Source organism: Orcinus orca, chromosome 3 (genome assembly GCF_937001465.1).
Source record: "Orcinus orca chromosome 3, mOrcOrc1.1, whole genome shotgun sequence".
Lineage (NCBI taxonomy): Eukaryota > Metazoa > Chordata > Mammalia > Artiodactyla > Delphinidae > Orcinus > Orcinus orca.
The window spans coordinates 124,099,124-124,113,326 of record NC_064561.1 but is presented as its reverse complement, the minus strand read 5'-3'; the positions used below and the strand labels follow the sequence as shown (position 1 = coordinate 124,113,326).

The window sequence follows — 14,203 nt, the reverse complement described above, 5'->3', positions numbered from 1 at the left end:
TAACAGTGAACCTTAGTATAAAACTTTACATTGTAATTATAATTTTTATTTCCTCATTTGTCCCCTCATCTACCTCAAATACTTTAAAAATGGCATGTAGTATGTTTTATTTTTTTAAAGATCTTTATTGGAGTATAATTGCTTTACAATGGTGTGTTAGTTTCTGTTCTATAACAAACTGAATCAGCTATACATATACATATATCTCCATATCTCCTCCCTCCTCTGTCTCCCTCCCACCCTCCCTATCCTTTTAATATGTTTTTAAATGATGACATTTCAATTTAGAAATGCTTCAGATATGTTATTCTCTGATGAAGAAATTTTCTGAATGTGTAAGTTTTATTTTATAAATGATACATTCTGTGCTTTAAAACAGAGTAGCCTTCAGAAATAACATTAGGAAAGAATAGTATTATTTTTCTCTTTGATCTTTTTGACAGATTCAAGAAATGTTATAGTTTCTAGTGATCATTTGCAATTTCCAAAATCAGACCCACCATACTACAAGTATGTATTTTATAGCAGCAAAAATTCAAGTTCTCTTATTTTTTCAATTACGAGCTTTAAAGTTTAAATGTTATTATTACTAGTTTGGTTCATTAGATCATGGCTCATGTTAGGTAGGTGACATAAGGCTCATATACATTTTCTAGAAATATAAGAAAACTAAAGTTGTCATTTATTTTTGGGAAATAAACTCAAATGATTAGGTTATGGATTTACAGTAGTACTGGGAAAAAGCTTTGTGATGCAACAATACCCTTTTTTCTTATCAATCAAGACAATCCAGGTTTGACTATGGCCAGTGCATGCTATAGCTGACTTGTATCTTCCCAGCTCTGTTTGGCTGATGTCACGTTAGTCACTTGAACTCAGTCACAGTGGGAGTATTTACACTACAGAAATCAGCAAAAGCTACAAACCAGAGGTTCCCTTCCCATTTTGAAAAGCCACTAAACATTTCCCAGCACACCACTGGCAACAGCCATTATTCCTTTAAAATACAATTCAATTCTTTATTGTTCATAAGAATCTTATTCTTGAAGATCTAAATGGTTGGTGTTTTCTGTATAAATCTGACTTTCTGGAAAAAGATTTATATGTTTCTCATTAGTTCATAGTGATGGAAATGTTGGACTTTCACTGTGAATAAATAAATATGTAAGGCTGTATCCACAGAGAGGTTCTTACTCTCTTACCTGCGAGTTGTATCCTCCTCAGAATAAAATATTCAAAATTTGTATTTTTATCTTAAAAAAAAGTAACCTATTTTTAACTTAATCCACGCTTAAGCAGCAAAATATCTAGACTTTAAATAGGACCTAACAGATTTTAATTCTCTGTCAAAAATGGCTATGACTTAATGATAAAAGGTTCATTAAAATACGCTGTAAAGTACGAAAGAAGCAATTTTATTAGATGAACTCATTTATTTGACACATTAAATCAGGCAAAGAAAAACATATGCACTGCATAAAAAGAATCACATTCTCATACTACTTGGACACATAGCAGTGGTCAAAAATAATGAATTGTGGAATGGATCCCAGGACTTAATGCAAAAAAACACCCTGTATAGAAAACCTTCAGGCTTCTAACTTCACTGAATCCAGTACTAAACGTGCCTCCTTATATTCCTCAGCTTCTCCCAAGTCTTTTTCACTCTCCTGAAATTAAATATAATAAAAATTAGGTTTATCCTTCTCGAACTTCAGTACTTTAATTACTCAGATATTACAAACCATCAACATAAGCAGCTCAAAAATTAAAACAAAAAGGATCCCAAGCCTCACCTAAATATAGTATAATTCCACAGATTTCTGAAGAACAATTCTATTCTTTCATTACAGGTAAGGGAAGAAATAACAGGTTTGGTTTTGTTTCATTGTATATACTCATACAATAAGTGAAAAACATGGTCATCTAAAGGTACTGGCATTAAGTAATTAAATTAAAACCTCAGAAAAAATTTTAAAACACTGCATTCTCACTTGGTCAACACATCACCATACAAATGGAGTTATTATTAGTAATGCACTAAAAGTAAAAAATTATTTACTAGTGTGTTACATATATAATGACATTCAGACCAAAATAATCCTCCAACTACTCACAATGACAAAGGCGGCTACTGGTGTCACACCAGAGTTAAGTACAATCTTTGAATCAGAAAAGTGAACTGTCTGCTTGGTATTGAGTATTATATACACTACTACAAGGAAACAGACTGACAGCTTTCATTTTCTGATTAAAGACTCAAAGATTGAGTCTTTCCTTGGTATTTTACACAGAAAACTTTTACTAACATATTGTAACAGTAACAGAGAAATGAAATAATATCATCTAAGTTACTGTGCATAGCAAATTTTGATTTTTTAATAAATAAATAAAGCAATAGCAATTCAAGGCAATAAAAGATGGATATATACAAACACTTACAGGGCAGAGGGAATAAAGTGTGTGTATATGTATTTAATATGAAATTTTAAAGCAAAAAAGACTGAGGATTTGCTTAATTCAGACTACAAGTAAGAATTTCTGAAACTTCTGTATTACACCTAAACTATGTCTTTGTTCTCTGTCAGAAAATATAAGCTCTTCGAGGGTACAGATGCTGCTGAATATATCCTCACACACAAGTATATCATCCAAAGACAATATTATTTTTTTCAAGCAGTTTCTATTACTTTCTCAGCTACTACATTCATGAGAGAAAAAAGCATTTCAATTTTCAGGAAATACAAATGATGCTTTTGTTTTGGGTAATATTTTAATAGAGTAATTATTTCCTGCTTTCATCTATCTTTTATTTCATCTGTCTTTTAACCATAGCTTCATTTTTGGCTTTAAAGAGAGTTTTCCTGCCTTTAAAAGGTTCCTATAGTTAAATATGAGTTCTGTGTCAAAAGTAAAGTAAAATGTAAGTATTTCTCTCTGTTTTTCTACAGATTTAGTCCTAATATTATTTTGGTGGGAAAACAAATCTCACTCTCTTTCCAAGAATACATATACATGATCATACTGAAAAAGCCTCACACTACTTTTGTTATATAGGGAAAACTATGAATCAGGAGACAGCTATGTAGCTGGTAATTAATATTAGCTCAAGAACTAGAAACATAAAATGAGGTTAATAAAGGAAATGATAGAATTCATCAAATTATCATCAAACAGCAATAATAATCGGCTGGTATATAGTGTTATGCTTTTATCTCTATTAAGAAATAAAAAAGATGACTTTGCATTTTTCTTAGAACGCTTTTTAAAATCATTCTGCCACTGTATCACAAGACATTTATACCAGCAAGTATGATAAGAGTGTTATACAGCTCCAAGTTAATATGAGAGCACTGCCTAAATATTACTGTACAGGGTTTTCTTTACTCTCTCAAATCGATTTAGGTTTGAATTGGAAAGAATTCCAAATCCTTTTTAAAACAGCCCAAATTCATTTGAAACATTTGGATCTTTTAAAATTTCAAACAGACTACTCACCTTTAATGTGTCAAAAAAGATCTTTATGTGTGAAAACCAAATCATTCAAGATATTGCTGGACAGTATTAGTACTATGAATACCTACCATGATAACTCAAATATATTTAATTAATTAAGTTTAAATAAATAAACACGTTAGACACAGTACTTTTACTGGAGGTATAACTTAAAACACCACTTAAACTCCATTAATTATTTAAAAATAAACTGGTACATTGAGCAAGTAAACAAAATGTCACCAACTAGCTTTCAGTGTTAAACATTTAAAATTTTGGCCTTTCGTGTATTAGATTGAAAAAAAACTGAAACATAAGACAGATAAGTATTACTTACTAATAACTGCAGAAGATCAGTATATGCAGCTTCCAACCTGCGCTGGCAATCTGGGATCATCATCCGGGACTCTTGCAGGATCTCTGCCTATAATGAGAATCTCTGTGAGACATGCAGAAATGGTAGAACTTATGCATTTAGCTCATACCTCTGAAAATATATAAAATGATTTAGAGGAATCAGAAAAAAATTACTGTTATGTTAAATTGTTCAATATTTTAATTTTAATTGTGTTTATTATAAGTTAGAAAGAATGACTATCATAATGTAAAATATACAAAGTACAAGTTTTACATCTAAACCTCTTTGGTAATCACCCTCTCATGCTAAGCAAAAATTAACTCAAAAAGCTTTTCATAGAGCATTTATTTAAAAAGGCTATTTAAAATAAACTATTTCTCCTGCTGTCAAAAAGCACCTTTATCCAAAATGGGATCAGCTGGTTATATAAATATCTCCTGCATCTTTTCAGTAATAAAGAAAAACAGTGTTCAGATAATATTACACGGAGATAATTACTGCATAAAAAAAGTTATTGAGTTATTGATCACATCGTGTGCACACTGCAGGAGGTTCTCACTGAAAGACAGAGGTAAAGAAAAATGAAAAGCAAAGACCAGCAGGCTCATATTTTTGATGCTTATCATGCATAAAAAGTTATTACTTATCCTTGTGCTTCATTTTAGGAGAGAGATTATTCTCCCCATGCAGTTTGATCCAAATTACCAACCTGGCACCCCTTTGAATGTGAACTTCTACTTCTGTCTATTCCTCCTGAAGACAGACACTACAGAATTAAAAACGGGAATCTTTATTTTGGAGGATATTTCTAGACTTAAAAGTCCATCGTTTGAAGAAGGACTGTAACATATCAAATCATAGAAAAAGAAAAAAAATCAAAGAGATGACTGGGAAACCCAATCAATAAGAGGGTAAATACATTAGTGTCAGATGTCAGACCTCAAATAAGTCTACTTCCTAAGGAAGTAGGAAGCTTTATTTCCTTAAACTAGTCTCAGAAAGAGACACAGTGATCATTAAAACATTTATTTCCAAAAAGTAATGTTTGGTCAAACACCTTTGGTTAAATGAGTGCAAAATCTAAACTTTAACCTAGAAGCTTTATTACCTAGCTCACATAAAAACAAAAGACATAATTTAAGGGTAATCATACTACATTCTAATAGAAACTTTAATAAATCCCACTACCTCTTCCTTTTCCCAAAAGTTTTGTCATAGTTCACAATGTAAATAAAAATCAAAATTATAATATACAAGGATGCTCTCTATCCACATCTCTTTTCTCAGGTGAAATCTATTGCTGAACTTGTAATTCTTTTACTAATAAGGCACATGTTGAAAATTTCAAACACAGGATCATGACTTTATTTTACAGCTATTCATCCTATGCCTAAATATTCAATCATTGCCACTAATTTATTTTTGTGTAACCGGTTAGTTTGAATACATGTGAAAAATCAGTGACAGGGACGTTTCATTGGGTAAGCGATTCATATTTCCTCCCCTATGGACTCCACTTGAAAATAGCTTATAGGAATTAAACAAGATGAAATGAATATAAAGAATTTGGTCAAACACATGATAAGCCAAAATGTACACTTGTAAAATTTGTTTGGCAAGCTTTAGTGTTGTCACTGAAATGAACTTTAAACAATGATGTCCAAAATAATTTCTAGTCATTATTGTTCTATCCATTATTATAGAGCAAAACTCCTCAATTAGTCTATCAAAACAGGACTCTGACTTAAGTAGGGCTAAAGCTCCGTCTGTCCCATACACCAGCCTCATTTCATACAATAAGCTTACTATATATTTGCAGGATGCCAGGTATAGGGGATATAAAGACGAAAAAGAGGTCTCATCCTCCAATCCATACAGGAGAATAAACATGAAAATAAGCACTTAACACCGCTTCAAGAAGATCATGCCACAGGGAGCCAAAGGCATACAGTACAGTGGTAACTATGATTTGGAATCCATAAACCACACCTTAATCAAGGCCATAAATCATATACTTTACCTTCCTACAATGAATTACAACTGTCAGGAATAATTTAAAAAGACAGTATATAAGGTGTGATTATACAGTAAAGATACCCTTCAAAATACCTGAATAAACTAAAAAAGTATTATCATTCAAGGTGTTCCCCTTGGGAAGGAGTCATTCGAATGAATGGGGCCTCTGTTTAAAATATCTGGATAAACTGTCAGTTCATTCTAGTGCTTACTATGACAGGACTGAGGTTAAGTAAGAATCTTGGCACAGATATGCAGGTACAAGGAACTCAGGAGAACACAACAGGATGCAGTCCTACTGATATCTTACTGTTTTTAAAACAAGTTATGATTTTTGGGGGGCAAGTTATTCAGGTAAAACTGATGTTGGGGGAGGCGTAGCAAGGCTCATTATAGCAATGAATAAACTACTGACCTAAAATATGATCAATTTTTTTAATAATCAAAACACACATCCATTGGAAAGGAAAAGCCTTATTGGCAGATCTTTATCTTCTCAGAAAGCAGTGTGAAACAATCTAGCCAAGGCCAAGCCCTTTTGGCGCTGATCAACTGGGGTAAGGCTCCCAGCTTCTTTCGTGATCCGGATCGGTCACCCAGGCCTGGCTATACCTAAATAATCTATAAGCGCTCTAATATTAGATACTGGCTGCTTCTGGAACCCATGGTAACTGCATTAGTTTGTCAAACTGAGATTTAGAGTAGCTCAGAGATTACTGGAACAATGGTTAAGTCTTTCCTTTTACATGGTGGCAAACTGGTAATGTGATAATAAACAAGTTAAGAAATCCATTTGATGAAAGAAAGAAAGAAAACAGTAACTATGTGAGGTGATGGATATGTTAAGTAGCTTGAACATGGTGAATATTTATTTCACAATGTATATCTATATCAAACCATCAAGCTACATACCTTAAATATATACAATTTTAATTATACCTCAATAAAGCTGGGGAAAAAAGATATAAAGGTACTTTGAGAAATATAGAATTATAAAGTCAGAAGAGACATAAGTGGTCATCTAGTCCAGCCTCCTCAGCCTACGAATGATAAAGTTGAGTCCCAAAGTGATTAGCTAGTTAACAGGTGAGTTACAGTCCATGATTCTGCTTTCAACTCTAGCATGTGAATCAGTGGTAGTGGCAGTCAGTATCCAAGACAGCTTCCAATGATCCTCACCGCCTTGTATTCCTACCCTTGTGCAGTCACCTCCCACACTGAATTTGGTCTGGCACTGTGTGACCAACAGAATGTGGCAGAAATGGCATTCTGGGACTGAAGACCTGAAGCTGGGTCTTAAGAAGCCTTGTAGCTTCCACATGGGCCGCTTGGATTGATCACTTTTGGGAAACACTTCTCTTAGGACCCAGTCACCATGCCGTGAAGAAAAAAAGAAAAAGAAAGAAAGAAATTCATTTGACTTGTGTTTTGTGGTTATTGATGAATGGTTAAGGATGTAAGAAGAATTCTATGAGTCAAAAATAATCTGGGCTCTAAGCCCCGACACATCAATAATTACTTAAATATGAATGGTCTAAATTTACCAGCTAAAAACCAGTCTACAAGAAACTCATTTCAAAATAATGAAATACAGGTTAAAAAAAAAAAGGATGGAAAAACAATACATCATGCAAACATTAAAAAAAGAGCAGTACTGGCTATATTAATATTGGATAAAATAGACTTAAGAGCAAAAAAATTATGAGGGGCACAGAGGGATATTAAAATGATCAATCCACCAGGGCTTCCCTGGTGGCACGGTGGTTGAGAGTCCGCCTGCCGACGCAGGGGACACGGGTTTATGCCCCGGTCTGGGAAGATCCCACATGCCGCAGAGCGGCTGGGCCCGTGAGCCATGGCCGCTGAGGTTGCGCGTCCGGAGCCTGTGCTCCGCAACGGGAGAGGCCGCAACAGTGAGAGGCCCGCATACCGCAAAAAAAAAAAAAAAAAAAAGATCAATCCACCAAGAAAACACAGTGATCCTAAATGTGTACACACTAAACAAAAGAGCTTCAAAATACATAAAACAAGAAATGATAAAGCTAAAAGGAGAGACAAACAAATCCACAAATACCGTTGAGGATTTCAATACGCTACTCTTAGCAACTGACAGAGGTACTAGAGGAAAGAAATCAGCAAAGATATAAAAGAATTGAGTAACACCATCAACCAAAAGATCTAACTGACATTTATAGAACACTCTACCTATGAAAGATTAATACAAACACTTTTCAAGCACTCATGAAACATTCTCTGCAGTACACTATATCCTGGATCAAAACACAAAACAAACAAAAACCTCAACAAATTTAAAAGTATTGAAATAACACACAGAACATGTCTGACTATAATGGAATAAAATTAGAAATCAATAATAGAAAGATAGCAGGACTCAACACTTAGAAATTAAACATTCTTCTAAATAACTGATGGGTCAACAAGGAAGTCTCAAAGGGAACAGAGAAATACATAGATAAATGAAAATGAAAATACAACATGTCAACTTTTGTGAGATTCAGCTAAAGCAGTGCTGAGAGGGAAATTTAGAACACTAACTGCTTAGATTAGGAAAGAGGAAAGATCTCAAATTAAAAATCTAAGTTTTTCCTTCATGAACCTAAAAAAGAAGAGCAAAAGAAACCTAAAACAAGCAGAAGAAAGGAAAGAATAAATACACAATCAGAAATCAATGAAATTAAAAACAGGAGAAGAACAGAGGGAAAAAAAAGCAGTGAAATGAAGAGCTTTATTTTGGAAAAACAATTGATAAACCTCTAGTTAAGACTGACAAATACAGAGTAAGAAGGCACAAATCACCAGTATCAGCAACAAAATACAGAATGTCAACACAGACCCCACAACCAACAAAAGGAGAAAAAATACTGAAAGTGATTTTATAATATTGTTCATAATGCTCATAAATTCAACCACTTAGAAGAAATGGGCCAATTCCTTGAAAACTACAAACCAGCAAAATGCAACTGATAAACTGAACAGTTCTATAATTATTAAAGAAATTGGATCTGTAATTAAAAAGTTCTTGAAAAAGAACTCTTCAAGCACAGATGCTTCCACTGGACAACCTTATCAAATATTTAAACACAACACCAATTTTACATAAATCTTTCAAGAAAAAAAAAGAGAGAACACTTCCCAACCTAACAAATACAGTATAAAAAAAAGTAAACTGCAGACCATTATCTCCCATAAACTTAGATGCAAAAGTCCTCAACAAAATATTAGCAAATCTAATTCAGCAATTAAGAGAATTATACAAATAAAGTCAAAATGGATTAAAGACCTAAATGTAACGCCAGACACTATAAAACTCTTAGAGGAAAACACAGGCAGAACACTCTATGACATAAATCACAGCAACATCTTTTTTGACCCACCTCCTAGAGAAATGGAAATAAAACCAAAAATAAACAAATGGGACCTAATGAAACTTAAAAGCTTTTGCACAGCAAAGGAAACCATAAACAAGACAAAAAGACAACCCTCAGAATGGGAGAAAATATTTGCAAATGAAGCAACTGACAAAGGATTAATCTCCAAAATTTATAAGCAGCTCATGCAGCTCAATAACAAAAAAACAAACAACCCAATCCAAAAATGGGCAGAAGACCTAAATAGACATTTCTCCAAAGAAGACATACAGATGGCCAAGAAGCACATGAAAAGCTGCTCAACATCACTAATTATTAGAGAAATGCAAATCAAAACTACAGTGAGGTATCACCTCACACCAGTTAGAACGGGCATCATCAGAAAATCTACAAACAACAAATGCTGGAGAGGGTGTGGAGAAAAGGGAACCCTCTTGCACTGTTGGTGGGAATGTAAATTGATACAGCCACTATGGAGAACAGTATGGAGGTTCCTTAAAAAACTAAAAATAGAACTGCCATACGACCCAGCAATCCCACTACTGGGCATATACCCTGCGAAAACCATAATTCAAAAAGAGTCATGTACCAGGCTTCCCTGGTGGTGCAGTGGTTGGGAGTCCACCTGCTGATGCAGGGGGCGCAGGTTCGTGCCCCAGTCTGGGAGGATCCCACATGCCGTGGAGCGGCTGGGCCCGTGAGCCATGGCCGCTGGGCCTGTGCGTCTGGAGCCTGTGCTCCGCAGAGGGAGAGGCCACAGCAGTGAGTGGCCTGTGTACCGCAAAAAAAAAAAAAAAAAGAGTCATGTACCACAATATTCATTGCAGCTCTATTTACAATAGCCAGGACATGGAAGCAACCTAAATGTCCATCTACAGATGAATGGATAAAAAAGATGTGGCACATATATACAATGGAATATTACTCAGCCATAAAAAGAAACAAAACTAAGTTATTTGTAGCGAGGTGGATGGACGTAGAGTCTGTCATACAGAGTGAAGTAAGTCAGAAAGAGAAAAACAAATACCGTATGCTAACACATATATATATGGAATCTAAAAAAAAAAAATGGTTCTGAAGAACCTAAGGGCAGGACAGGAATAAAGATGCAGACGTAGAGAATGGACTTGAGAACACAGAGAGGTGGAAGGGTAAGCTGGGACGAAGTGAGAGAATGACATGGACATATATACACTACCAAATGTAAAATAGATAGCTAGTAGGAAGCAGCTGCATAGCACAGGGAGATCAGCTGGTGCTTTGTGACTACCTAGAGGGGTGGGATAGGGAGGGTGGGAGGGAGACGCAAGAGGGAGGGGATATGGGGATATATGTATATATATAGCTGATTCACTTTGTTATAATGCAGAAACTAACACACCATTGCAAAGCAATTATACTCCAATAAAGATGTTAAAAAAAAAAGAGAGAATTATATAACACAATCAAGGCTGGTTCAATATTTGAAAATTAATCCATGTAATTCACAGTATCAACAGGCCAAAGAAGAAAAATCATGTGATCTTACGAAATCACACAGAAGAAGCATTTGACAAAATCCAACACCTATTCATGACAAAAATACTCAGCAAAACTGTGAAAAGAGAAGAATTTCCTCAACTTGAAAAAGACCATCTACAAAACCCCTACAGCTAATATTTATGTAATGATAAAAAACTATCTCCCTAAGACTGGGAACAAGGTAAGGATGTCCACTCTGACCATTCCTATTCAACATAGCACTGTAAGTTCCAGCCAGTGCAACAAAGCAAGAAAAGAAATAAAAGACATACAGACTTAAAAGAAATAAAACTGTTCTTATTTGCAAATGACTTGCAAATGACATGACTGTCTATGTAGAAAATCAGAAGGAATCTACCAAAAACTCCCAGAACTCATATGTGAGGTCAGCAAGGTCACAGGTTGTAAGATCCACACACAAAAATTGACTGCACTTTTATACCTAACAACAAATACAGCATTGGAAACTGAAACTAAAAACAATACCATTTACAATAGCTTCAAAGAAAATGAAATACTTAGGTTTAAATCTAACAAAACATGTACAGGATCTGTATGCTGAAAATTACAAAATACTTATGAAAGTCAGACCTAAATAAACTGGAGAGACTTACCATGTTCACTGATTGGAATACTCAACGTGGTAAAGATATCAAATCTCCCCAAGTTGATCTATATACGTTTAATGCAATTGCTATCAAAATCTTAGCAAAGTGTTTTACAGATACAGAAAAGCTTATTTTAAAATTTTTATGGAAAAGCCAAGAAACTACAATAGGTAAAACAATTTTGAAAGAAAAGCAAAGCAACTGAGAGGGCTCAGTCTTCCCTGTGTTAAGGTTCACTATACAGCTATAGTAATCAAGATAGTGTGGTACTGGTAAAGGGTTAGACACATTAATGGACCAGAACGGAACCCCAAAATAGACCCACACAAATAAGTCCAACAGGTTTCTGACAAAGGCATGAAAGCATTTCAATGGAGGAAGGATAACCTTTTCAACAGATGCTGCTGGAACAACTGGGCACTCATAGGCAAAAAGATGAACCTTTAATTAAACCTCATACCTTACAATAAAAATTAACTCAAAATCAATCAAAGCCTTGAATGTAAGACATAAAACCATACAACTTTTAGAAAAAAAAGAGAAAATCTTCAGGACCTAGGTCTAGGCAAGGAGGCCTTAGACTTGAGGTCAAAAGTATGATTCACAAAAGGAAGCATTAGCTGTAAATAAGGTGTTCTCAAAGTTAAAAACTGTTGCTCAGTAACAGATTGTGTTAAGAGGGTAAAAAGACAAATTAGAGATTAAAAGAAAATATTTGCAAACCACATATCCAACAAAGGGCGTTTATCTAGAAAATATTAAAAATTCTCAAAATTCAAAAAGTAAAAAAATAAAGTATCTATTTAGAAACTGGGCAGAAGACATGAACAGACATTTCACTGAAGAGGATATACAGACGGGCAATAAGCAAATGAGACGTTCAACATTATTAGCTATTAGGGAAATCCAAATTAAAAGCACAATCAGCTATCATTACACACTTATCATGTAGGTGATGGTTAAATGCTAAAATTAAATACAGTGATAACACCAAATGCTGGTGAGGATGTGGAGAAGTCAAACCATTCAAACATCATTGGTAGGAACATAAAATGGTACAGCCACTCGAAAAGAGTTTGGTAGTTTCTTTTAAAACAAAAAATGTACTAATATGACCCAGCAATTGCTTGGGCATTTATCCCAGAAAATGAAAACTTATGTTCATGTAAAAATTGAATATGAACGTTCATAACAGCTTTTTTTGTATCAACCAAAACCTGGAAACAATCCAAGTGTCCTTTGATGGTTAAAATGTGGTACATTCATCCCATGGAACACTACTCAGCAATAGTAAGGAACAAATTATTGATACACTCAATGACCTTGACGGACCTCGAGAAATTATTAAGTGGAAAAAGTCAATTTCAAAAGGTTACATACTGTGTGATTCCATTCCATGCTATATAACATTCTTTAAAGAGTGTTAATTATTTAGGATTTAAGGGGTGGAGAGGACAGGGACTATAAAGAGATAGCAAAAGGCAGTCTTGTGATGGAATGGTTCTCCATCATGATCGTGCAGTAGTTACACATGCTACACATGCAATGGAATTGCATAGAATTATACACACACACAATGAGTACATGTATAACTAGTGAAATGTAAATAAGCTCTGTGGTGTACCAATGTCAGTTTCATGGTTTGGATACTGTAATATAATTATGCAAGATGCTACATTGTAAAAGGAATGGTAAAGGGTATATGAGACTTCCCTGAAAATATTTTGCAACTCCCTGTGAGTCTGTAACAAAAAACAAAAAAAGCAAGTGTATAAATAGAACACCATTTATAAACCTGATTATATGTACCAAGAGACAATAAAATTTTAGTTATTGATAAAAAAACTCTGGTGTTTCTTGCAGCCTTGTAAGAGACCCTTGGTCAAATTCCTCTTTGTAGACTGAAACCTCCTATTATTTTCCATATATTTAATGAAAAAATTGCCCCTTCAGTTTTAGGAAAAAGAAATATCAAATTGTGAACGTTAACTCATGTTTCAAGTAAATCACAAAAAAATGTGGTGCAAAATTTCACAATACTGCAATTATATGTAATAAATGTAAGGTTTTTGTAAGAAACCTTGGTTGAAAATTGAACCAGTTTGTCCTTTAATATTACTTCTGGAAGGTAAGAGATGCATCATGCCTTATGTAAAATAACTGAGATATGTTTGATTGTCATTATTACCAATCATTTCTGCTCCAGAATAGGCTTTAAAAAAAAAACAAAAAAAGACGAGAATATCTTCACCAGTTGAGGGCAAAATCCTCTGTAACCATCCCTAATCGGGGGATGAGGATATTGGAGGAAAAGAGGAATATCATAAGCAGAAGGCTAAAACCAATATCGAGTCAACATTTGAATGCTGTGTTATAGAATAACTCTTTGACTGGTATTTTGGCTTATTAGGGTCCTGAAACTCCTGCCTAGTTATTTATTTTAAAACAACCAAAATTAAGCCCAGTGCAAGAGAGAACAATTTTGGCAATCAATTTCAGGTAAGAAGTTTGACAGGGACCAAGAGACAGCATTGTATGTGTACGTTATAAAATATTAGGGCTCATTCAGAAGATCTAGGAAAGCCAGAGCAAAATGGAACCAAGTGAGAGAAAAGTCAAGGTACTGTACAGTGACTGGGGATGGCATTTAGCTCAGAAGAGGAGGAAATACAGGGAGAAGAGTAGAGAACCCACAAAATCTGGCACTTGGCTTCCATATTTTTTACGAGGGGCATCAGCAAATGTCATGAAACAATTCCTGACCTTACAGTAGTAGGCAATTAGGAAAAGAGCAGTGCTTCTGGCAATGCAACTCC

The 14,203-nt window shown here is 34.5% G+C and overlaps 1 protein-coding gene across 1 annotated transcript in view; it reads right to left on the bottom strand.

Moving 5' to 3' along the window:
• Positions 1-1,413: 1,413 nt before the first annotated feature.
• TBCA (tubulin folding cofactor A) overlaps positions 1,414-14,203 on the bottom strand; it is a 102,163-nt gene continuing 89,373 nt past the window's right edge. Inside the window, exons 3-4 of the mRNA XM_004270834.4 lie at positions 3,833-3,919; positions 1,414-1,670 (exon numbers count right to left, since the gene is read on the bottom strand). Of these exons, the coding sequence (XP_004270882.1) occupies positions 1,590-1,670; positions 3,833-3,919 (168 nt within the window). The 3' untranslated portion in view covers positions 1,414-1,589. The remainder of the gene's footprint in view (positions 1,671-3,832; positions 3,920-14,203) is intronic.